At 67.7% G+C, this 25,990-nt stretch overlaps 1 protein-coding gene across 1 annotated transcript in view; it reads right to left on the reverse strand.

The window, feature by feature from the left end:
* The window catches only part of SHANK1 (SH3 and multiple ankyrin repeat domains 1), a gene marked incomplete at its 3' end in the record, with an annotated part of 41,393 nt that extends 15,779 nt beyond the window's left edge, over positions 1–25,614 (reverse strand). Inside the window, 14 exon segments of the mRNA XM_062600946.1 lie at positions 6,032–6,107; positions 7,371–7,484; positions 8,392–8,552; positions 9,357–9,660; positions 10,702–10,768; positions 11,323–11,400; positions 12,328–12,444; positions 14,814–14,981; positions 16,181–16,338; positions 18,706–18,814; positions 21,046–21,117; positions 22,655–22,858; positions 25,397–25,491; positions 25,494–25,614. Of these exon segments, the coding sequence (XP_062456930.1) occupies positions 6,032–6,107; positions 7,371–7,484; positions 8,392–8,552; positions 9,357–9,660; positions 10,702–10,768; positions 11,323–11,400; positions 12,328–12,444; positions 14,814–14,981; positions 16,181–16,338; positions 18,706–18,814; positions 21,046–21,117; positions 22,655–22,858; positions 25,397–25,491; positions 25,494–25,614 (1,844 nt within the window).
* Between the last annotated feature and the right edge of the window lie 376 nt (positions 25,615–25,990).

A 25,990-nucleotide genomic window follows, 5' to 3' on the forward strand; every position in this document is an offset into this window, starting at 1 on the left:
TCTGCACCCGCTGCTGCACCTTCATCTGCACCCACCGCACCAGCTCCAGCACCTGGTGCTGCACCAGCTCCGGTGCCTGCACCCGCTCTTGCGCCCGCTCTGACATCTGCACCCACTGTGCCAGCTCCAGCACCTGCACCAATATCTGCACCTACATCTGCACCGACAGCTGCACCCACGGTGCACCCACATCTGCGTCGGCTCCTGCACCCAGAGCCGCACCGGCTCCAGCACCTGCACCCATAGCTGCACCCATGGGTGCACCTGCAGCTGCATCCGCTCTGGCACCCGCTGTCGGCACCGGCTCCGGCATCACCTCCAGGATCGGCTCCAGTTTGGGCACCAGGATCTGCAGCAGCTCCGGGATCGGCACCGGGATCGGATCCAGTTTCGGCACCATATCGGACAGCAGGCGCCGGCCATGGCTGCAAAGGGGGGGACCCCGAAACCGAGCCGGGGGACCCCAAAATGGAGCCAGAGCCAGGGGGCACCCCAAATCCAGATGCCGGTGTCGGAGCTTGAGGCGGAGGACCCCAAAACTGAACCCCGTGCTGGAGCCAAGGGGAACCCGAAACTCACCCCGAGTCGGCTCAGGGACCCCAAAACCAGCCCGAGGACCCCAAAACCCAACTGGGGTCCCCCAAAGCTACCTGGAACCCCCCTGAACCAGCCTGGGATCCCCCCAAAACCAGTCCAGGGACCTCAAAAGCAGTCCAGGGACCCCAAAATCAGCCTGGAGACCCCCTGAATCACTCTGGGTCCCCCTCCAAACAGATCAAGAACCCCAGTCTGAAAGCCCCCAACGGAGATCAAGGCCCCCAAACCATCACAGGAGCCCCCAAACCAGACTGGTGGCTCCCCTAAAACAGCCTGGGCAACCCCCAAATGGTCCCAGTGACCCCAAAATTGGACTGAAGACCCCTAAGACAGACTGGAGACCCTTAAAATCATCATGGGGACCCCAAAATTAGCCTGAGACTCCCCCAAACCAGCCTGGTAACTCCAAAATCAGGCCAAGAACCCTCCAAGACCAGGCTGAGAACCTCCAAACCAAACTGGAGACCCCCCCAATCCATCACAGAGACCCCAGACCTAGCCCCAAGCTCTCCCCCAAAAAAACCAACCTAGGGACCCCAAAATCAGCTTAGGAGCCCCTAAACCAGAATGAGAACCTCCAAAACAGTCCAGAGAGCCCCAGAACCATCAAGAGGACATCGAAAACGGCCTGGAGACCCTCTCCAAAACCATCATGAAGACCTCATAACCAGACTGAGACCCCCCCGAAATCATCACAGGGACCCCAAAACCAACATGAGGACCCTAAAATCAGACTGAGAATCCCCAAACCAAACCAGAGACCTCCAAATTCATCCCAGGGACCCCAAAATAAGGCTGAGAACCCCCAAATCAGCCAGGTGACCCCCAAACCAGCCTGGCAGCCCCAAAACATCATCACAGTGACCTCAAAACCAGTCTACAGAGCCCCTAAAACCATCACAAGGACCCCACAATCAAACCAGAGACCTCCCAAAGCATCATGAGAAGCCCAAAACTAGACTGAGATCCCTCAAAACAGTCAGGTGGTTCCAAAACCAACCTGGAGACCCCAACACACCATCATGGGGATCCCACAACCAGCCTGGGACCCCCCCCCCAAAAAAAAAAAAAAGCATCATCAGGACCCCACAACCAGCCTGAGAACCCCGAGATCATCACAGAGATGCCCCAAAACGTCAAGGCCACCCCAAAACTAGACTGAGAACCCCCGAATCAGGCAAGTGACCTCAAAACCAGCCAGGTGACCCCCCCCAAACCAGCCTGGAGACCCCAAACGAGGCTGAGAACCCCCCCAAATCAGGCACCTGAGCCCCAAACCAGCCAGGAGACCCCAAAACACCATCACGGGTCACACGCCGGGTCACGCCGTAGGGGGGGGGGGGTCAGTCATGCACAGACAGGAGGACACGCAAGGGATCGCACACCGGAGGTCACGCGTGGCCATGTATGGGGCGGTGTAGGTCCACGCGCATCCGTGGGGTGTCGCCCAGCTGCCCCATTGCTCCTCACCTGCCCCATAGCTCCCCCCCATAGCCTCCAACTGCCCCGTTGCTCAACTGCCCCATAGCTGCCCCCAGATGCCCCACTGCCCTCCAAATGCCCCACAGTTCCCCCATAGCCCCACATGCCCCACTGCCCCCAACTGCCCCATAGCTCCCCCATAGCCCCACTGCCCCCCAAATGCCCCACAACTCCCCCATAGCCCCACATACCCCCAACTTCCCCATAGCTCCTCCATAGCCCCACATGCCCCACTGCCCCCAACTGCCCCATAGCTCCCCCCATAGCCCCACATGCCCCACATGCCCCCAACTGCCCCATAGCTCCCCCCATAGCCCCACATGCCCCCCAACTTCCCCATAGCTCCTCCATAGCCCCACATGCCCCACTGCCTCCAACTTCCCCATAGCTCCCCCCATAGCCCCACATGCCCCCCAACTTCCCCATAGCTCCCCCATAGCCCCACATGCCCCATTGCCCCCCAACTTCCCCATAGCTCCCCACCAGAGCCCCACATGCCCCATTGCCCCGCTGCTGCCCCAGAGAAACCAACTGCCCCATAGCCCCTCTTGCTGCCCCACAGCCCTCCTGAAGCCCCCCAAATTGCCCCCAACCTCCTCAATATCAATTGCCCCCAGAGCCCTCCCATTGCCCCCAGCCCCATAACTACCCCCGAGCCCATTGCCCTGTCCCCCAGCTGCCCCATAGCCCCCCCAGCCCCACCACCAATTGCCCCACAACTCCTCCAGTCCCCCCCCAGTTGCCCCCAACCACCCTCCATTGCCCCCTAGGTCCCCCTCCAGCCCCTCAACTGCCCCCTGTCCATTCACCCCACAACCCCCCAATTGCCCCACAACCAGCTTGCTCCCCTCGACTCACCCAGGCTCCTCGGGCCCCATGGCGCCGCCCGGGGGGTCCCACAGCACCCATGGGTGCCCCCCGGCCCCCTGCAGCCGCCGCGCCGCCGCGATGTGGGTCGTGCCGGGGACGGGGCGGGGGGGGAGCACACACGTGTGCACACGCGTGTGCACGGCCACCCCCCCCCGCGACACGCTCAAGGACGGACACGGAAATGGGCCAGGTCCCAGGGGACCCCCCCCCACGTCCCACCCCCACTGCGGGAGGGCCCAGGCATCCGGGCTTGGGGGGGGGACAGCTTGGGGGGAGGGATTTGGGGGAGATTTGAGGAGGTTGGGGGGATTTGGGGTCAATTTGGAGGATTTGGGGCAGTTTAAGGGGATTTGGGGCAGTTTGGGGGGATTTGGACAGTTTGGGGGCCAGTTTAGGGGATTTGGGGACTTTGGAGGGATTTGGGGGGATTTTTAGGGGAGTTGGGGATGTGGGGGGGATTTGAGGGGGGATTTGGGGCGGTTTGGGGGAGATTGAGGGGAGTTGGGGGGATTTGGGGTGGTCTGGGAGGATTTGGGGGGCAGTTTGGAGCAGTTTGGGGCATTTGGAGGAGATTTGGAGGGTTTGGGGTCAGTTTAGGGGACTTGGGGGGGGTGAGGAGATTTGGAGCAGTTTGGGGGGATTTGGGGACCGGTTTGGGGGAGATTGGAGGGATCTGGAGGTCAGTGGGGGAAATTTTGGGTGATCTGGGGGATTTGGGGGCAGTTTGGAGCAGTTTGGGACATTTGGGAAAGATTCACGAGGTTGGGGGGGGATTGGGAGGATTCAGAGCTAGTTTGAGGGTTTGGGGGTAGTTTAGGGGATTTGGGCAGTTGGGGGGGGATTTGGTGGAGTTTGGGGGGATTTGAGGGCGTTGGAGGGTTTTGGAGCTAGTTTGGGACAATTTGGGGTGGTTTGGGGGAGATTTGCAGGGGCTGGGGGAGGGTTGGGGGATTTGAAGGATTTGGGGCCATTTGGGGGGATTTGGGGGGACTTGGGGGGCTTTGAGGGGATTTGGGATGTTTCCGGAGGGCTTTGGGGGTGGGTTTGGGGCAGTTTAGGGGGTTTTAGTGAGTTTGGGGATTTGGGGTGGTTCTGGGGCATTTTGGGGGTTCTGGGATGCATTTTGGGGGGGGATTTGGGATGGTTCTGGGATGTTTTTGGGGGGAGTTTGGGGGATTTGGGATGATTCTGGGGCATTTTGGGGGTTCTGGGGGGTGGGGGAATTTGGGGGGATTTCAGGATTTGGGGGGATTTGGGACGGTTTGGGGGATTCTGGGGTGGGTCTGGGGGGAGTTTGGGGGGATTTGGGAGAGTTTTGGGGTGGTTTGGGGAGTTTAGGGGGGACTTGTGACAGTTCTGGGGTGGTTTGGGGGGTTCTGGGGTGGTTTTGGGGGTGTTTGGGGGGATTTGGGACAGTTCTGGGGTGGTTTGGGGGGTTCTGGGGTGGTTTTGGGGGGAGTTTGGGGGAATTTGGGACAGTTCTGGGGTGGTTTGAGGGGTTCTGGGTGATTTTGGGGGGTGTTTGAGGGGATTTGGGACAGCTCTGGGGTGGTTTGGGGGGTTCTGGGGTGATTTTGGGGGGATTTGGGACGGTTCTGGGGTGGTTTTTGGGGGGGTCGGGGGATTTGGGATGGTTCTGGGGTGGTTTGGGGGGTTCTGGGGTGGTTTGGGGGGTGTTTGGGGGGATTTGGGACAGTTCTGGGGTGGTTTTGGGGGTGTTTGGGGGGATTTGGGACAGTTCTGGGGTGGTTTGGGGGGTTCTGGGGTGGTTTTGGGGGGAGTTTGGAGGGATTTGGGACAGTTCTGGGGTGGTTTGAGGGGTTCTGGGGTGGTTTTGGGGGGAGTTTGGGGGAATTTGGGACAGTTCTGGGGTGGTTTTTGGGGTGGTCGGGGGATTTGGGATGGTTCTGGGGTGGTTTGGGGGGTCTGGGGTGGATTGGGGAGTGTTTGGGGGGATTTGGGACAGTTCTGGGGTGGTTTGGGGGGTTCTGGGGTGGTTTTGGGGGGAGTTTGGAGGGATTTGGGACAGTTCTGGGGTGGTTTGAGGGGTTCTGGGTGATTTTGGGGGGTGTTTGAGGGGATTTGGGACAGTTCTGGGGTGGTTTGGGGGGTTCTGGGGTGATTTTGGGGGAGTTTGGGGGGATTTGGGACGGTTCTGGGGTGGTTTTTGGGGGGGTCGGGGGATTTGGGATGGTTCTGGGGTGGTTTGGGGGGTTCTGGGGTGGTTTGGGGGGTGTTTGGGGGGATTTGGGACAGTTCTGAGGTGGTTTTGGGGGTGTTTGGGGGGATTTGGGACAGTTCTGGGGTGGTTTGGGGGGTTCTGGGGTGGTTTTGGGGGGAGTTTGGAGGGATTTGGGACAGTTCTGGGGTGGTTTGAGGGGTTCTGGGGTGGTTTTGGGGGGAGTTTGGGGGGATTTGGAACAGTTCTGGGGTGGTTTGGGGGGTTCTGGGGTGGTTTTGGGGGGTGTTTGAGGGGATTTGGAACAGTTCTGGGGTGGTTTGAGGGGTTCTGGGTGATTTTGGGGGGTGTTTGAGGGGATTTGGGACAGTTCTGGGGTGGTTGGGGGGGTTCTGGGTGATTTTGGGGGGAGTTTGGGGGAATTTGGGACGGTTCTGGGGTGGTTTTGGGGGTTTAGGGGGATTTGGGATGGTTCTGGGGTGGTTTGGGGGGTTCTGGGGTGGATTGGGGAATGTTTGGAGGGATTTGGGACAGTTCTGGGGTGGTTTGGGGGGTTCTGGGGTGGTTTTGGGGGGTGTTTGGGGGGATTTGGGACAGTTCTGGGGTGGTTTGGGGGGTTCTGGGTGATTTTGGGGGGTGTTTGAGGGGATTTGGGACAGTTCTGGGGTGGTTTGGGGGGTTCTGGGTGATTTTGGGGGGAGTTTGGGGGGATTTGGGACGGTTCTGGCATGGTTTTTGGGGGGGTCGGGGGATTTGGATTTGGGATGGTTCTGGGGTGGTTTGGGGGGTTCTGGGGTGGGTTGGGGAGGATTAAGGGGGGTTGGGGATTCGGGAGGGTTTGGAGGGGTTCTGGGCTGGATTTCAGGGGGTGTTGGGGGTGTTTTTGGGGGGGGCTGCTCTCACCTGGGGGCGTCGAAGCTGTCGTAGGAGCCCACAGTGTAGTGCCGGAAGAGGCGCTTGGCCTTGTCGCTGCGGCTCTCTGCGGGCGACGGCGCGTCGGGGGGGTCCCGGCACCCCGAATCCAGGGATCGGGGGGTCCCGGCACCCAAAAAACGGCAGTCTGGGGGTCCCAGCACCCCAAAACTGGGGATTCGGGGGTCCCCATACCACAAAGCAGGGGGTCTCGGGGTCATAGTGCCCCCAAATTGGGGCTCTGGGGGGTCCTGGCACCCCAAATCTGGGGATTGGGAGGGTCCAGCACCCCAAAAATGATGGTCTGGGGGTCCTGGCACCCTGAAATTGGGGTTGGAGGGTCCCAGCACCCCAAAACTCGGGGTTAGAGAGTCCCAGCACCCCAAAACTGAGGATGGGGGAGTCGCAGCACCCCAAAAATGGGGGCCTGGGGGTCCTGGCACCCCAAAATCAGTGATTGGAGGGTCCTAGCACCCCCAAACTGAGGGCTTGAGGGGTCTCAGCACCCCAAAAACAGGGGTCTGAGGTCCCAGCACCCCAAACACTGGGGATTTGGGGGTCCCAGCACCCCAAAACTAGGGATTGGAGGTCCCAGCACCCCAAAAGAGATGGGGGGGACCCATTTTGGGGGGGGTCTCAATTTGGAGGGAATCACAGTTTGGGGGTCCCATGGAAGGGATCCAGTATGGGGGGGGGGGGCGGTCCATAATGAGGTCCCATTGGGGAGGCGTCCCAGTTTGGGGTTCCCACTGGGGTGGCCCATGGGGGGGGGTCCCAGTTTCAGGGTTCCCTAGAGGGGCCCGATTTGGGGGGGGGAAATCCTATGGGTGGGTCTCATTTTGGGGGTCCCATGGGGGAACCCCATTTTGGGAGGGGGGCATTTAGGGGGAGGCCCAGTTTTGGGGTCCTACTTGGGAGTCCCAATTTTGGGGTCCCAGTTTGGGGGGGGCCCCCATTGGAGAGAGGAGTCCTATGACGGGGTGTCCCATTTTGGGGGAGGGGGGGAGGTTATGCTGGGGAGGGTCCCATTGGGGGGGGGAGTCCCTAGTTTTGGGGTCCCAATGAGGGGAGTCCCATGGAGGGGAGAGGTCTCATTTGGGGGTCCCATAGGTGGCTTCCATTTTGGGGGGGTGCTTATTTTTGGGAGGGGGGGTCCCATTTTGGGGGGGGCCATTGGGAGGGTCCCAATTTTGCGGTCCTAAGGGGGGGGGGGTCCCATTGGGGGGACCCATTGAGGGGGGTCCCCATGAGAGGTCCCATTGCGGGAGGGGTTGTCTCATTTTAGGGGGGGGTCTCAGGTTTTGGGGGTCCCGGGGGGGGGTCCCCGTACCCGTCTTGCCATCAGGGGTCCGGGCGGGCACCTCCTCGACGCAGTCGGATGGGAACCAGCCGATGCGGCCTTTGGCCTGGCCCTCCCAGAAGCCTCCTTCGCCCACGCTGAGCACTGCGGGATGGGCGCCGCCGCCCCCAAAAGGCCCCAAATTCACCCCAAATCCCCCGCGCGCCCCTCAAAACACCCCACCCCCCAAAACAACTCACCCTCAAAGCCCAACACCCTCAAAGACTTCTCCTAACCATGGACCCAGGTGTCCAGGACACCCAACACCATGGACCTGGGTGTCCAGGGCATCCAACACTTCTCCTGACCATGGACCCTGGTGGCCAGGACACCCAACACCATGGACCTGGGTGTCCAAGGCAATCAATATCCCTCCAAAACATGGTCCCAGGCATCCAGGGCACCTAAAATCCCTCCAAACTATGGACCCAGGTGTCCAGGACACCCAACATCATGGACCAAGGTGTCCAGGACACCCCAAACTCCTCTAAACCATCAACCCAGGTGTCCATGACACCCAACATCATGGACCTGGGTGTCCAGGGCATCCAACACTTCTCCTGACCATGGACCCAGGTGTCCATGACACCCAACATCATGGACCTGGGCGTCCAGGGCGTCCAACACTTCTCCACACTATGGACCCAGGTGTCCAGGACACCTGACACCATGGACCTGGGTGTCCAGGACATCCAACACTTCTAACCATGGACCCAGGTGTCCAGGACACCCAACATCATGGACCTGGGTGTCCAGGGCATCCAACACTTCTCCAAACTATGGACCCAGGTGTCCAGGACACCCAAAACTCTTCTAAACCATGGACCCAGGTGTCCAGGACACTCAACCCCTCTCCCAACCATGGATCCAGGTGTCTGAGGGCACTCAAAATCCCTCCAAACCATGGACCCAGGTGTCCAGGGCACCCAGCGCCTCTCCCAACCATGGACCCAGGTGTGCAAGGGCACCCAGCACCCATCCCCAGCAGGGTCCCCGGCATCCGGGCACCTACCCTTGATCTTCTCGCCCTTGCTGAGCGAGAGCTCGCCATCACCCTGGGCCTGGTAGGGCTTCACGGCCATGAAGGTGCGGCCGGGCACGGCCGAGTAGAGCTTCCGCTTCACCCCGCGGCTGTTGAGGGTCCCGCCGGGTCCCGGCTCCCGGGCGAAGCCACTCGAGCTGCCACCGCGAGCAAGGGAGGACCCAGGAGTCTGGGTGGCTCTGGGTGCTCCCAGGGGCCGGCCGTTCCCCCCCCCCCCCCCAGGAGAGACCCAGGGGGTCCGGGCAGTTTTCCTGCACCCCATGCACCTGGAGAGGGCCCAGGAGTCCTAGCTTTCCCCACCTCCAAGGGACCCAGGCATCCGGGCACCCACCCACCCCCACCCTCCAGGGCACCCAGCATCCCCCACCCAAAGGGACCCAGATATCTCAGCCCCTCACCCCCCCCCAAAGGATTCAGCCTCCCCCCTGGGGTCCCAGGTATCTGCCCCCCACCCCAGAGGGCCCAGGTGTCCGGGTGCCCCCCCCCTCCACCCCAGCAAGGGTCCCAGGCATCCAAGGGTCCTCCAAAAAGGGGTCCTAGGCATCCAGGTGCCTCCCCCCACCCAGGGGCCCAGGTGTCTGGGTGCACCCCCCTAGTGGTCCCAAGCCTCTGAGCCCCTCCCTAGGGGGCCCAGGCATCCGGGTGCCCCCCCCCCACCAAAGGGCCCAGGTGTTCGACCTGCTGCCCACAACCCAACGGGGGAGTCCCAGGTGTCCCAGTGCCCCCCTGCCTCACCCAAGGGCCCTGGCATCCGACCCCCCCCCCAGCCCCCAAAACCTGGAGGGGCCCAGGCATCCGAGTGCCCCCCACCATGGTGGTCCCAGGTGTCCGAGCCCCTCCCTAGGGGGCCCAGGCACCCGGGTGCCCCCCCCACCCCATCCAAGGGCCCAGGCATCCAACCTCCCCCCCCTCACCCCTCCCTAAAAAAAAAAAACCCGGAGGGGCCCAGGCGTCCGGGCGGCGAGTACCTTGGGCGCCCGCGAGGTTGCCGGGGCCGGGAGTCATCGGGGTGCCGGGGCCGGGAAGGCGAGCGGGCGCGGGCGCCCCGGGGGCTGCTGGCGCTGCGCAGGGTGCCGGGGGGGCCACGGGGCGCCGGCGGGGCGCCGGGGGGGCCACGCGGGCCCCTCTCGGCCCCCGGCCCCGCGTCGCTGTTGGCTCGCAGCAGCCCCCGCGGCAGCGGCAGCCCCCGGGGCCCCTCGCGGCGCCGCCCCGCGAACTGGGGGCTCTCCTGGAACGGCACTGGGGGGCCGTCAGGGGGCACCGTGGGGCGGCTAGGGGGCAGCTGGGGGGCTGGGAGGGCACTGGGGGGCCATTGGGGGCACTTGTGGGGCAGATATGGGGCAGCTGTGGGGCTGGGAGGGCACTGGAGGGCCGTCAGGGGGCACCGTGGGGCGGCTAGGGGGCAGCTGTGGGGCTGGGAGGGCACTGGGGGGCTGTCAGGGGGCACTGTGGGGCAGCTATGGGGCACCTGTGGGGCTGGGAGGGCACTGGGGGGCTGTCAGAGGGCACCGTGGGGCAGCTATGGGGCAGCTGTGGGGCTGGGAGGGCACTGTGGGGCTGTCAGGGGGCACTGTGGGGCAGCTATGGGGCAGCTGTGGGGCTGGGAGGGCACTGGGGGGCTGTCAGGGGGCACCGTGGGGCAGCTATGGGGCAGCTGTGGGGCTGGGAGGGCACTAGGGGGCTGTCAGGGGGCACCATGGGGCAGCTATGGGGCAGCTATGGGGCTGGGAGGGCACTGGGGGCTTGTCAGGGGGCACTATGGGGCAGCTATGGGGCAGCTGTGGGGCTGGGAGGGCACTGGGGGGCCGTCAGGGGGCACCATGGGGCAGCTATGGGGCAGCTGTGGGGCTGGGAGGGCACTGTGGGGCTGTCAGAGGGCATCGCGGGGCAGCTAGGGGGCAGCTGTGGGGCTGGGAGGGCACTGGGGGGCCATCAGGGGGCAGCTATGGGGTTGTGGGGGGGGGGAACCCATGGGGCAGCTGTGGGGCTGGGGGCTCTGTTGCAGGGGTGCAGTGGGGCCCCCCATGTCCCTCCATGTCCATGTCCCCTCACGTCCCCCCGTGTCCCCCCCATATTCCCCAGGTCCCTGTCCCCCCCGTGTCCCCCCGTGTCCCCCCATGTCCATGTCCCCTCATGTCCCCCCGTGTCCCCCACATCCCCCCATGTCCCCCCGTGTCCCCCCATGTCCGTGTCCCCCCACGTCCCCCCATGCCCCCCCATGTCCCCCACGTCCCTGTCCCCCCCGTGTGTCCCCCCCCGTGTCCCCCCTCCCCGACTCACCCACGTCCGAGTCGCGGTGGTTCTTGATCAGCTCCCCCAGCTCGAAGTTCCCCGCGATGACGGCGACCTTGGGGGGGGGACATGGGGGGGGGGGACACGCAGGGACACGGAGGACCACGGAGGGCCACGAGGGCGCATGGCGAGGCCGTGCCCACGTGCCACCACGGCCCCCGATGGCCCCCGGCCCCTCAGCACCCCCCCCCCCAAAAAACCTCCCAGGACCCCCCCACCCCACCAGGGACCTCAGAACCGCCTCCTGGAGCCCCCCATCGGGGACCTTTGGGGACCTTTGGGGACCCTTGGGGACTTTTGAGGACCCTCGGGGACCTTTGAGGACCTTTGGGGACCCTCGGGGACCTTTGAGGACTTTTGGGGACCTTTGAGGACCCTCGGGGACCTTTGGGGACCTTTGGGGACCCTCGGGGACCTTTGGGAACCCTTGGGGACCTTTGAGGACCCTCAAGGACCTTTGGGGACCTTTGGGAACCCTCGGGGATCTTTGAGGACCCTCGGGGACCTTTGGGGACCCTTGGGGACCTTTGAGGACCTTTGAGGACCCTCAAGGACCTTTGGGGACCCTTGGGGACCTTTGAGGACCCTTGGGGACACCTGGGGACCCACCTGGAAGGGCGTCTGTCCGCTGTTGTTCTTCACCTCCTTGTTGGCCCCGCGGTAGAGCAGGATCCGGGCACAGCTCTCCTGGGGGAGGTGGCACCACGTCACCACGGTGTCCCGTGTCCCCCCCCCCCCCCGTGTCCCCTCTCCCCCCCGTGCCCCTCACGTAGCTCTTGTCCCCTCCGTGTCCCCCCTGTATCCCCGTCCCATGTGCGTCCATGTCCCCCATGTCTCCCTGTGTCCTTCCATGCCCCCCCATGTCCCTCCATGTCCAGGTCCCCCCACGTCCCTCCAGGTCCCATGTCCCCATGTCCAGGTCCCTCCATGTCCCCCTATGTCCCCCCATGTCCCATATGTCCCCCGTGTTCCTCCATGTCTCTCCATGTCCCCCCATGCCCCCCACATCCCCCCATGTCCTTCCATGTCCCCCCATGCCCCCCACATCCCCCCATGTCCTTCCATGTCCCCCACATCCCTCCACGCCCCCGATGTCCCTCCACATCCCCCACACACCCCATGTCCCTCCATGTCTCCCATGTCCCTCCACGTCCCCCCATGTCCTTCCATGTCCCCCACATCCCTCCATGCCCCCGATGTCCCTCCACGTGCCCCATGTACCCCATGTCCCTCCATGTCCCCCCATGTCCCTCCACGTCCCCCATGTCCCTCCATGTCCCCCATGTCCCTCCACGTCCCATGTCCCCCATGTCCCTCCATGTCCCCCTATGTCCTTCCACATCCCCCATGTCCCCCCATGTCCCCCATGTCCCTCCATGTCCCCCCATGTCCTTCCACATCCCCCATGTCCCCCCACATACCCCCATGTCCCTCCATGTCCCCCTATGTCCCTCCATGTCTCCCACGTCCCCCCAGGTCCCTCCATGTCCTCCCATTTCCCCCATGTCCCCATGTCCCCCATACCCACTGTATCCCCCATGTTCCCCCATGTCCCCCCATATCCCCCATGTCTCCTCGTGTCCCCCCGCGGCCCCCCGCGGCCCCCGGTGCCACCTTGTTGTAGAGGGCGCAGATGTGCAGCGCCGTGTTGCCCGAGGCGTTCTGCGCCGCCGGCTCGGCCCCGTAGAAGAGCAGGTGCTCGAGGTGCTGCGAGTGGCCGTGCTGGCACGCCTGGCGCGGCCCCGTCAGCACCGCGCCGCCGCCACGCGCCCGCCCCACGCCCCACGCCCCACGCCCCACGCGCCACGCGCCACGCGCCACGCGCCCGCAATGCACGCGGCACGCACGCGGCGTGCAAACGGCACGTGTGTTGGACGCACACGGGCAGCAGGCACACAGGATGGATGTGGCACGCGTGTGGCACACACGTGGCACGCACACGGCATGCATGCGGCACACGTGGCACGCGTGTGGCATGCACGTAGCACGCACATGGCGTGCAAACGGCACGTGTGTTGGCCGCACACGGGCAGCAGGCACACGGGATGGATGTGGCACGCGCGTGGCAGGCATGTGGCATGCACGCAGCGTGCAAACGGCACGTGTGTTGGACGCACACAAGCAGCAGGCACACAGGATGGATGTGGCACGCGCGTGGCAGGCAAGTGGCACGCATGCGGCGTGCAAACAGCACGTGTGTTGGACGCACACGGGCAGCAGGCACACGGGATGGATGTGGCACACGCATGGCAGGCAAGTGGCACGCACACGGCATGCACACGGCACATATGTTGGACGCACATGAGCAGCAGGCACACGGGATGGATGTGGCACGTGCGTGCCACCCACGCAGCACGCACACGGCATGCAAATGGGACGTATCTTGGACGCACATGGGCAGCAGGCACACGGGATGTATGTGGCAGGTGCGTGGCACAAACGTGGCATGCACACGGTGTGCAAACGGGACATATGTTGGACACACAAGGGCAGCAGGCACATGGGATGCACGTGACACGCGTGTGGCACACACATGGCACGCACACAGCATGCACGCGGCACACGTGGCATGCGTGTGGCATGCACACAGTACGCACATGGCGTGCAAACGGCACCTGTGTTGGCCGCACACGGGCAGCAGGCACACGGGATGGATGTGGCACACGCATGGCAGGCAAGTGGCACGCACACGGCATGCACACGGCACATATGTTGGACGCACATGAGCAGCAGGCACACGGGATGGATGTGGCACGTGCGTGCCACCCACGCAGCACGAACACGGTGTGCAAATGGGACGTATCTTGGACGCACATGGGCAGCAGGCACACGGGATGTATGTGGCAGGTGCGTGGCACAAACGTGGCATGCACACGGTGTGCAAACGGGACATATGTTGGACACACAAGGGCAGCAGGCACATGGGATGCACATGACACGCGTGTGGCACACACGTGGCACGCACACAGCATGCACGCGGCACACATGGCACGCGTGTGGCATGCACACAGTACGCACATGGCGTGCAAACGGCACCTGTGTTGGACGCACACGGGCAGCAGGCACACGGGATGGATGTGGCACACGCATGGCAGGCACGTGGCACGCACGTGGCATGCAAACGGCACATATGTAGGATGCACATGAGCAGCAGGCACACGGGATGGATGTGGCACGTGCGTGCCACCCACGCAGCACGAACACGGTGTGCAAACGGGACGTATGTTGGACGCACATGGGCAGCAGGCACATGGGATGTATTTGGCAGGCGCATGGCACGCACACGGCACACACACAGTGTGCAAATGGGACATATGTTGGACGCGCACGGGCAGCAGGCACATGGGATGGATGTGGCACGCGCATTGCACACACGTGGCACGCACATGGCATGCACGTGGCACACACGGCACGCGCGTGGCATGCACGCAGTACGCACACGACATGCAAATGGGACATATGTTGGACGCACACAGGCAGCAGGCACACGGGATGGATGTGGCACGCGTGTAGCACGCATGTGGCATGCACACGGCATGCACGTGGCATGCACGTGGTGTGCAAATGGAACATATGTTGGACGCACACGGGCAGCAGGCAGACAGGGTGGATGTGGCAGGCACGTGGCACGCACATGGCACGCAAACGGGACGTATGTTGGACACACAAGGGCAGCAGGCAAATGGGATACACGTGGCACACATGTGGCACGCACGTGGCATGCACACGGCATGCATGCAGCACGCACACGGCGTGCATATGGCACTTTCATTGGACGCACACGGGATGGACGTGGCACACGCGCGTGGCATGCACACGACACGCACACCGCACACATGCAGCAGGCGAACGGCGCACACGTGAGACGCCCACGGGCCGCCCACGGCACGCACCCGGACAAGACGCCCACACCACGCACACGCCTCGCACACGCACCCCGTGACCCGCCCTGACCGCCCGCCCTTGCACCACCTCTCCCCCCACAACAACCCTCCACCACAACCCCACGGGCGTGCACGCACACGTGTGTGTGGCCACCCCAGCCCCGCGCCCGCCCCGCGCCCGCGCGGGCAGCACCCGTGGGTGCCAGCAGCACCCACCTGGTGGATCTCCTGCCAGCCGTTCTCGTCCACGGTGCCGATGTGCGCCCGGTTGTAGAGCAGCAGCTCGCAGCACCGCGGGTCGCCCCCCACCATGGCCGTGTGGTAGAGGGGGGTCAGGCCCCGGCGGTCCTTGTAATTCGGGGAGCCCCCGAGGTCCAGCAGCGCCTGGGAGGGGGGTGGGGGGGGGGAACGACAGGAGGGGGAGCCCCGAAATGCAGCGGCGGCGCGTGCAATGCATGGGGCGCGTGCAGCATCGGGCGTGCAAGGGGCCGTGTGCGCTGCACCGTGTGCGGGCGCTGCATTGCACGGGCTGCGGGGCGCGTGCGTCGCACAGGGCGTGTGCAGCATCGGGTGTGCAAGGGGCTGCGTGCGATGCACCATGCGCAGGCGCTGCATTGCACGTGTGTCGCACGGGGCGTGTGCAGCATCGGGCGTGCAAGGGGCCGAGTGCACTGCACCGCGTGTGCGCGCTGCATTGCACGTGCTGCGGGGCACGTGCAGCATCGGGCGTGCAAGGTGCCACGTGCGCTGCACCGCGTGCGGGCGCTGCATTGCACGTGCTGCGGGGCGCGTGCAGCATCGGGCGTGCAAGGGCCCGTGTGTGCTGCACCGTGTGCACGCGCTGCATTGTGTGTGCTGAGGGCTGCGTGCAGCATCGGGCGTGCAAGGGCCCGTGTGTGCTGCACTGTGCACACGTGCTGCATTGCACGTGCTGCGGGGCGCGTGCGTTGCACAGGGCCGCGTGCAGCATCGGGCGTGCAAGGGGCCGCGTGCACTGCACCGTGCTCGTACTGCATTGCACGTGCTGTGGGGTGTGTGTGTCACACGGGCACCCACAGGTGCAGGTGGGTGCTGTGGGTGGGTGCCTCTGCATGCCCCGTGCACGTCCATGGACACTAGTGGGTGCCCTGTGCATGCCGGTGGGTGCCCAAAGGTGCAAGTGGGTGCTGCAAGCAGGTGGGTGGGTGCTTCTGCATGCCCCACGCACATCCATGGACACTAGTGGGTGCCCCGTGCATGCTGGTGGGTGCTCACAGGTGCAAGTGGGTGCTGCAAGCAGGTGGGTGGGTGCTTCTGCATGCCCTGTGCATGTCCATGGCCACCCGTGGGTGCCCTGTGTGTGCCAGCGGGTGCCCGCGGGTGCAAGCAGGTGCTGCAAGCAGGTGGGTGGATGCTTCTGAATGCCCCGTGCATGTCCATGGCCACCCCTGGGTGCCCCCTGCACGCTGGTGGGTGCCCACAGGTGCAGGTGGGTGCCGTGGGTGGGTGCCTCTGCATGCCCCGCGCACGTCCATGGCCACCCGTGGGTGCCCCGCACGCGTGCGCCAGTGGGTGCCGGCGGGTGCCGCGGGCCGGGCGCCTACCAGGAGGGCGGCGTAGCGGCGGGTGCAGACGGCGCGGTGCAGGGCGGTGGCACCGTCGCGGGCGCGGAAGTCCAGGTGGGCCCCCCCCAGGCACAGCAGCCGGATGATCTCCACCTCGCCGGGGCCGTCGCGCTGCGCCGCCAGCGTCAGCGGCGTCTCTGCGCCCAGCGCGTCAGCCCCGGGGCACCCGGCTGCGCCGAGGCTGCCCGGGGACGCGGCGGGGCGCCCGGGGACATCGGGGTACCCGGGGGACTTCGAAGTGCCCCAGGATGTCAGGGAGCCCGGGGACTTCGGGGGTGCCGGGTGCTAGGGACACCCAGGGACATCGGGGCACCCAGGAAGTCTGGGGACATTGGGGCGCCCGGGGACGTCGGGGCGGCCGGGTGCTGGGGACACTCAGGGACATCGGGGCACCTGGGGACGTCGGGGCACCTGGGGATGTCGGGGCACCTGGGGACGTCGGGGCAGCCAGGTGCTGGGGACACTCAGGGACATCGGGGCACCAGGGGACGTTGGGGCACCCGGGGACATCAAGGCAGTTGGGTGCTGGGGACACCCAGGGACATCGGGGCACCCAGAGAGTCTGGGGACATTGGGGTACCCGGGGACATCGGGGCGGCTGGGTGCTGGGGACACCCAGGGACATCACGGCACCTGGGGACGTTGGGGCACCAGGGGACATCAAGGCAGTTGGGTGCTGGGGACACCCAGGGACATCGGGGCACCCAGGGAGTCTGGGGACATTGGGGCGCCCGGGGACGTCGGGGCAGCCGGGTGCTGGGGACATCTGGGGATGTCAGGGCACCCTGGGGACATTGGGGGACCCAGGACACCCGGGGACATCGGGACACCTGGGTGCTGGGGACATCTGGGGACATCGGGGCAGCTGGAGACTCCTAGGGACATCAGGGCACCCGGAGCACCCCGGGGACATCAGGGGACATCGGGGCACCCGGGGCCATCAGGGCAGCCAGGTGCTGGGGACATCTGGGGACATCAGGGCAGCTGGGACATCTGGGGACATCAGGGCAGTCGGGGACGCCTGGGGACATCGGGGCATCCAGGCACCTGGGACTTTTAGGGACATCGGAGCAGCTGGGGACACCCGGGGACATTGGGGCACATTGCGGGGGGGGGTCACAGGGGACACGGAGGCGTCCCCAAGGGGCACGGGGACATGACCGTGGGGTCACCGGGGGCACGGGGACATTGCGAGAGGGTCAGAGGGGACACGGGGGGTGTTCCCAAGGGGCAGGGTGACATGGCCGGGACGTGGCCGAGGGGCAGGGGGCCGTGGCGGGCATGTGGCTGAGGGGCAGGTGGCTGTGGCAGCACGTGGCCAAGGGCCAAGGGGCCATGGCGGGCCCCGAGGGGCAGGGGGCCGTGGCAGGGATGTCCCCGAGGGGCAGGGAGCTGTGGCCGAGGGGCAGGGGGCCCGTGGCAGGGATGTCCCCGAGGGGCAGGGGGCCGTGGCTGAGGGACAGGGGGCCGTGGCGGGCACGTGGCCGAGGGGCAGGGGGCTGTGGCAGGGATGTCCCTGAGGGGCAGGGGGCCGTGGCTGAGGGACAGGGGGCCGTGGCAGAGATGTCCCTGAGGGGCAGGGGGCCGTGGCTGAGGGACAGGGGGCTGTGGCGGGCACGTGGCCGAGGGGCAGGGGGCCGTGGCAGGAATGTCTCTTTGGGGCAGGGAGCCGTGGCCGAGGGGCAGGGGGCCGTGGTAGGGATGTCCCCGAGGGGCAGGGGCCGTGGCTGAGGGGCAGGGGGGCCGTGGCAGGGATGTCCCCGAGGGGCAGGGGGCCGTGGCCGAGGGGCAGGGGGCCGTGGCAGGGCCATCCCCGAGGGGCAGGGGGCCGTGGCCGAGGGGCAGGGGGCTGTGGCGGGCACGTGGCCGAGGGGCAGGGGGCCGTGGCAGGGATGTCCCCGAGGGACAGGGGGCCGTGGCTGAGGGGCAGGGGGCTGTGGCGGGCACGTGGCCGAGGGGCAGGGGGCCGTGGCAGGGATGTCCCCAAGGGGCAGGGGCCGTGGCCGAGGGGCAGGGGGCTGTGGCAGGGATGTCCCCGAGGGGCAGGGGCCGTGGCTGAGGGACAGGGGGCTGTGGCAGGCACGTGGCCGAGGGGCAGGGGGCCGTGGCAGGGATGTCCCCGAGGGGCAGGGGCCATGGCTGAGGGGCAGGGGGCTGTGGCGGGCACGTGGCCGAGGGGCAGGGGGCCGTGGCAGGGATGTCCCCGAGGGGCAGGGGGCCGTGGCCGAGGGGCAGGGGGCCGTGGCAGGGATGTCCCCAAGGGGCAGGGGCACGTGGCAGAGGGGCCGAGGGGCAGGGGGCCGTGGCGGGGCCATCCCCGAGGGGCAGGTGGCTGTGGCCGAGGGGCAGGGGGCCGTGGCAGGGATGTCCCTGAGGGGCAGGGGGCCGTGGCCGTGGGGCAGGGGGCCGTGGCGGGCACGTGGCCGAGGGGCAGGGGGTCGTGGCAGGGCCGTGGCCGCGGGGCGGGGGGCCGTGGCGGGCACGTGGCCGCGGGGCAGGCTCACCGCCGGAGTCGGAGTCGTGGTAGTTGGGGTCGAGGCCGCGGTCGAGCAGCCGCGCCACCTTCTCGGCGGAGCCGTGCTGCACGTAGTCCAGGAACTTGCGCAGCCCCGTCTGCGCACGGCGACGCCGTGGGCACGGGGACGCCGGCGGGAGCGGGGACACCGGGGGGCGCAGGGACGCTGGGGGGTGCGGGGACACCAGGGGGTGCGGGGACACCGGGGGGCGCGGGGACACCGGGGGGTGCGGGGACACCGGGAGGTACGGGGATGCCAGGGGGCACAGGGATGCCAGGGGGTGCGGGGACGCTGTGGGGCACGGGGACGCTGGGGGGTATGGGGATGCCGGGGGCTGCGGGGATGCCAGGGGGGCATGGGGACACGGGGACTCCAGGGGGCACGGGGGCACAGGGACGCCAGGGGGCATGGGGATGGGGACGTCATGGGGCACGGGGACACCGTGGGGCACGGGGATGCTGGGGGTACAGGGACATGGGGATGCCGGGGGGCATGGGGACACCGTGGGGCACGGGGACGCTGGGGGCACAGGGACATGGGGATGCCAGGGGGCACGGGGACGCTGGGGGCTCAGGCACACCGGGGGCACAGGGACACCGTGGGGCACAGGGACACCATGGGGCACGGGGACGCTGGGGGCACAGGGACATGGGGATGTCAGGGGGTACGGGGACACCGTGGGGCACGGGGACGCTGGGGGCACAGGGACATGGGGATGCCAGGGGGCACGGGGACACCGTGGGGCACGGGGACGCTGGGGGCACAGGGACATGGGGATGCCAGGGGGCATGGGGACGCCGTGGGGCACGGGGACGCTGGGGGCACAGGGACATGGGGATGCCGGGGGCACGGGGACACCGTGGGGCACGGGGACGCTGGGGGCACAGGGACATGGGGATGCCAGGGGGCACGGGGACACCGTGGGGCACGGGGGACGCTGGGGGCACAGGGACATGGGGATGCCAGGGAACATGGGGACACCGTGGGGCACGGGGACACTGGGGGCACAGGGACATGGGGATGCCAGGGGGCACGGGGACGCTGGGGGCTCAGGCACACTGGGGGCACAGGGACACCGTGGGGCACAGGGACACCATGGGGCACGGGGACGCTGGGGGCACAGGGACATGGGGATGCCAGGGGGCACGGGGACACCATGGGGCGTGGGGACACTGGGGGCACAGGGACATGGGGATGCCAGGGGGCACGGGGACGCTGGGGGCACAGGGACATGGGGATGTCAGGGGCACGGGGACACCATGGGGCGTGGGGACACTGGGGGCACAGGGACATGGGGATGCCAGGGGGCACGGGGACGCTGGGGGCTCAGGCACACTGGGGGCACAGGGACACCGTGGGGCACAGGGACACCATGGGGCACGGGGACGCTGGGGGCACAGGGACATGGGGATGCCAGGGGGCACAGGGACACCGTGGGGCACGGGGACGCCCTGGGCATGGGGTCATGTGGACACCGTGGGGTGCGGGGACATGGGGACGCCATGGGGCACAGGGACATCATGGGGTGTGGGGACATGGGGACACCAAAGGATGTGGGGACATGGGGACATTGTGGGACTTGGGGATGCCGTGGGCCATGGGGACGCTGTGGGGCACGGGGACACCATGGGGCGCGGGGACATGGGGACGCTGTGGGGCACGGGGACACCATGGGGTGTGGGGACATGGGGACACCAAGGGATGTGGGGACATGGGGACGCCGTGGGATGTGGAGATGCCGTGGGATGTGGGGACGCCGTGGGCCATGAGGACGCTGTGGGGCATGGGGACGCCATGGGGCGCGGGGACATGGGGACGCCGTGGGACTTGGGGACGCCGTGGGCCATGGGGATGCTGTGGGGCACGGGGACAAGGGGACGCCGTGGGGCACGGGGACATGGGGACGCTGTGGGACTTGGGGACGCCGTGGGTCATGGGGATGCTGTGGGGCACGGGGACAAGGGGACGCCGTGGGGCACGGGGACATGGGGACGCTGTGGGGCACGGGGACAAGGGGACACCGTGGGACTTGGGGACGCCGTGGGGTGTGGGGACACTGTGGGGCACAGTGACAAGGGGACGCCGTGGGGCACAGAGGGACTGGGAGGGACACGGGCTGAGAGGGCGGGGCCAGGTGGGGCGGGGCCAGGTGGGGCGGGGCCAGGTGGGCGGGGGCGGGGCTGGCCATCCACGGGCCAAGGCGCCCGGGGAAGGGGGCAGGGGCTGGGAGGCCAGGTGGGCGGGGCCAGGCAGCAGGGTGGGGCGGAGCCAGGTGGGTGGGGCGTGGCCAGAGGGGTGGGGCGGGGCAGGGGGCGGGGCCAGGCCCACCTTGGTGTGGAGCTTGGCCAGTTGCTTCTCGTCCAGGTTGGTCTGTTTGTAGACCCGGGTCTTGTACCTGAACTGGGTGTGTGTAGGGGGGGGTGCCGGGTTAGCCACGCCCCCTCCCAGGCCACGCCCCTCCCGGACACGCCCACACAGGCCACACCCCCCTCTGACCTGCCACACCCCCCTCCTTTGAGCCCCACCCGCCTGGAGGTAGGGCAAAGCTCCCCTCCCAAATCCCGCCCCCTTCACCCTTTGGCCACGCCCCCCTGTGGCCACGCCCCCGTTTAGTCCCGCCCACCTCACAGAAGGACACGCCCCCCCCCCCCTTTCCTCCATTAATGCTCTGGGAGCAGGTGCCCCGGGCGGGGGGGGGGGGAGGGGAGGTAGAGCCCTGCCCCCCAGACCCCACCCCCCTCGGGCACCACCCCCTCTTTAGCCCCGCCTCCCTCGTGGTAGGGCACCACCCCCTCCCAGCTCCAGGGGGCGAGCCCCGCCCCTCCCAGGCACCGCCCCCTCCCTGGGTCCCACCCTCTTCAGGCCTCGCCCCCCTTCAAGCCCCACCCACCCCCTTCCAGGTCAGTCACTGCCCAATGGAAGCTCTGAGAACACTGGGGGGCGGGGCAGGGCGGGGGGACCCTCCCCTCCTAAGCCCCGCCCCTCTATGGGCCCTACCCCGTGGGCCACGCCCCTCAGGCCACGCCCTAGTCCAAGGGGCTGTATTGGGGAAGGTGGCTCCTTCCCTCCCCGGGCCCTGCCCCCTAAGGCCCCGCCCCTCCATAGGCCCTGCCCCCTCAAGCCCCTCCTCCTCCCCCAGGCCCCGCCCACCTCAATGTAGGGCACGCCCTGGTCAAAGCTCTGTGGAGGAGGAGCTTCTTCCCTCCCCAGGCCCCACCCCCTCCTCAAGCCCCACCCTTCCTCCAGGACCCTCCCTCTTTGGCCCCACCCCCTCCATGAGCCCCCCCACCTCGAGGTGGGGCACGCCCTAGTTGAAGCTCTGCCAGGGGGTAGCTCCTCCCAGGGCCCCGCCCCCTATGGCCACACCCCACCACCAGGCCCTATCCCACCACACGGCCACGCCCTCATCTGCAGGCCACACCCACAACCCTCGGGCCACACCCACCTCGAGGAAAGTGTCTAAGCTCGGGCAGTAGCTCCTCCCCGGGCCCCGCCCCCCCAATGCCTGGCCCCACCACCAGGGCCCGCCCCCCTCTGCAGGCCCCGCCCACCTCGAGGTAGGGCATGCCCTGGTCGAAGCTCTGTGGTGGGGTAGCTCCCCCAGGGCCCCGCCCTCTAAGGCCCCGCCCACCACCAGGCCCCGCCCCCCTCTGCAGGCCCCGCCCACCTCGAGGTAGGGCACGCCCTGGTCGAAGCTCTGCGGGGAGGGCAGCTCCTCCCCGGGCCCCGCCCCTAAGTCCCCGCCCCCTGAGGCCCCGCCCCCTCCCGAGGCCCCGCCCCCCCTCCCGAGGCCCCGCCCACCTCGAGGTAGGGCACGCCCTGGTCGAAGCTCTGCGGGGAGGGCAGCTCCTCCCCGGGCCCCGCCCCTAAGTCCCCGCCCCCCTAAGGCCCCGCCCCCTCCCGAGGCCCCGCCCCCCCCTCCCGAGGCCCCGCCCACCTCGAGGTAGGGCACGCCCTGGTCGAAGCTCTGCGGGTAGTCGCGCAGGGGCCGCTCCTCGTCGAGGAACTTGGCGTCGCGGCCGGCGGCGGCCGGCTGGAAGAGGCCGTAGTTGAGGACGTCCTGGAGGCCCTCGGTGAGGGTGCAGAGCACCTGCTGCTTGGCCGCCCACACGCCGCGCCGGGGTTCGAAGCGCAGGCACTTCTGGGGGGGGGGGGGAGGCCGGGTGAGGGGCGCACGGGGCCCCCCGACACCCCCCCACCCACCGTGGGGTGGAACCGCGGGGTGCTTCTGGGGGGGGGGGAGGCCGGGTGAGGGGCGCACGGGGCCCCCGACACCCCCCACCCACCGTGGGGTGGAACCGCGGGCGCTTCTGGGGGGGGGGGGAGGCCGGGTGAGGGGCGCACGGGGCCCCCGACACCCCCCACCCACCGTGGGGTGGAACCGCGGGTGCTTCTGGGGGGGGGGGGAGGCCGGGTGAGGGGCGCACGGGGCCCCCGACACCCCCCACCCCACCGTGGGGGTGGAACCGCGGGTGCTTCTGGGGGGGGGGGGAGGCCGGGGTGAGGGGCGCACGGGGCCCCCGACACCCCCCCACCCACCGTGGGGTGGAACCGCGGGTGCTTCTGGGGGGGGGGGGAGGCCGGGAGTGAGGGGCGCACGGGGGCCCCCGACACCCCCCACCCACCGTGGGGTGGAACCGCGGGTGCTTCTGGGGGGGGGGGAGGCCGGGTGAGGGGCGCACGGGGCCCCCGACACCCCCCCACCCACCGTGGGGTGGAACCGCGGGTGCTTCTGGGGGGGGGGGGAGGCCGGGTGTGGGGGCGCACGGGGCCCCCAACACCCCCCACCCACCGTGGGGTGGAACCGCGGGTGCTTCTGGGGGGGGGGGGGGGAGGCCGGGGTGAGGGGCGCACGGGGGCCCCCGACACCCCCCACCCACCGTGGGGTGGAACCGCGGGCGCTTCTGGGGGGGGGGGGAGGCCGGGGTGAGGGGCACACGGGGCCCCCGACACCCCCCACCCACCGTGGGGTGGAACCGCGGGTGCTTCTGGGGGGGGGGGAGGCCGGGGTGAGGGGCGCACGGGGCCCCCGACACCCCCCACCCACCGTGGGGTGGAACCGCGGGCGCTTCTGGGGGGGGGGGAGGGCCGGGGTGAGGGGCGCACGGGGCCCCCGACACCCCCCACCCACCGTGGGGTGGAACCGCGGGTGCTTCTGGGGGGGGGGGGGGACGGGGTGAGGGGCGCACGGGGCCCCCGACACACCCCCACCCCACCGTGGGGTGGAACCGCGGGTGCTTCTGGGGGGGGGGGGGGAGGCCGGGGGTGAGGGGCACACGGGGCCCCCGACACCCCCCACCCACCGTGGGGTGGAACCGCGGGTGCTTCTGGGGGGGGGGGGAGGCCGGGGTGAGGGGCGCACGGGGCCCCCCGACACCCCCCACCCACCGTGGGGTGGAACCGCGGGTGCTTCTGGGGGGGGGGGGAGGCCGGGGTGAGGGGCGCACGGGGCCCCCGACACCCCCCCACCCACCGTGGGGTGGAACCGCGGGTGCTTCTGGGGGGGGGGGGAGGCCGGGGTGAGGGGCGCACGGGGCCCCCGACACCCCCCCACCCCACCGTGGGGTGGAACCGCGGGTGCTTCTGGGGGGGAAAAGCCCCATACGGCGGCCCCGTCCACCCCCCCTTCCCCCCCCCCCCGGCCGCCTTGTGGCACTTCTGGGGAGAAAACAGCAGAAATCACCCCAAAATTGCGCTGTTTTCGGCCCCCCCCACCCCCGTGTGAGGGTTTCCCGCCTTTTTCGCAGGGGTTTCCCCACATCCAGTCCGTCCCCTATTCCGGTCCCCCAGTGTGACTTTGGTCCGGGCCCTTTTTCAGTCCCCCCGTGCAACTCGCCCTCCCCACATTTTGGTTCCCCCCATACTTTGGTTCCCCCTCCCACTCTAAGCTTCCTCCCCCACCCTCCATATTTTGGGGTGTCCCCCCTCCTATTTTAGAGCTTCCCCCCCTCTATATTTTGGGGTCACCATCTTTTGGTCTGCCCCATATTCCAGTCCCCCCCAACACACACACATATTTCGGCTCCCCTCCCCCCCATGTTTTGGTGTCCCCCCCCCCCCCCATATTTTGTTCCCTCCCTCCTCTCAAACCCCATTTTTCATGGTTCTCCCCCCAATTTTGGGTACCCCTCCCATATGTCCTGGCTTCCCCCATCTTAAATTAGGGGCTTCAGGACCCCATTTTTCCGGTTTTCACCCCCAATTTTGGGGGGGATCCCGCCCCACTTCTGGAGTCCCCTCCTCCCCCCAAAATTTGGAGATTTCTCGCCCCCCTCAAGTTCCCCCTCCTCATTCCCCTCCACCCACACACACTCCCCAATTTGGGTGTCCCCCCTCCATTTGGGGGGATTTCCCACCTTTGAATTTTGACATTCTCCCCCCCCCCGCCATTTCCCCACTTTTCCTCCCCATTTCACAAGATCCTCCCCCCACAGTTTTGCTGCCCCCCCCCCCCCCATTCTTGGGCTGCTCCCCAATTTCGAGCCCCCCTCCCCCAATTTGGGATATCCCCCCCCCATCCAGATTTTGGCATTCTGCCCCCCCCATCTTTCCATTCTCCCTGCCCATTTTACAGGATTTCCCCCAATTTTGGGTGCCCCCCACACACACCAAGGATTTCTCCATTCCCCCCCCCCATTTTAAGGCCCCCCCCCCCCAAATTTCGGGGTCACCCGCTCACCGTCTGGTGCAGGTCGGGGATGCCGATGCGGAAGACCATCATGCTGAAGTGGCCGTCGTCGGGGGCCGGGGGGCCGCGGGGGGCCGGCGCGGGGGCCGGGGGGGCCCGGGGTTAGAACCGGGGGGGCCCTCGCGGGAGCTGCCCGAATCCGAGTCGCCCTCGGGCCCCTCCGAGGCCCGGCCCTCCTCCTCCTCGCTGGAGGCCGGCGTGCGCGGCATGCTCCCGGGGGCTCGCCCCGCCGCCTGCACCATTACACACGCCTGCCGGCACACGCCACGTCACGCGTGCGCCCGCGTGACCGCGCTGCGCCCGTGGAAGGGGTGGGGGGTGGGGGTGGGGGGCGGCGGGTGACGTGGTCGAGGTCCCCGAGCACCCACGCACCACACACACGCTTGGGTGTGCATGGACACGCTTGCTCGTGCGTGCACACGTGTGGCCGCGCTGCACCCACGCATGATGTAGGCGTGTGGGTCAGCGTGGCCGAGGTCCCTGAGCACCCCACACACCACCCACACGCTTGGGGTGTGCATGGACACGCTTGTGCATGCGTGCACACGCGTGGCCGCGCTGCACCCACGCATGATGTAGGCGTGT

The sequence above is a fragment of the Rhea pennata genome, unplaced genomic scaffold, assembly GCF_028389875.1.
Source record: "Rhea pennata isolate bPtePen1 unplaced genomic scaffold, bPtePen1.pri scaffold_168, whole genome shotgun sequence".
Taxonomy (NCBI): domain Eukaryota; kingdom Metazoa; phylum Chordata; class Aves; order Rheiformes; family Rheidae; genus Rhea; species Rhea pennata.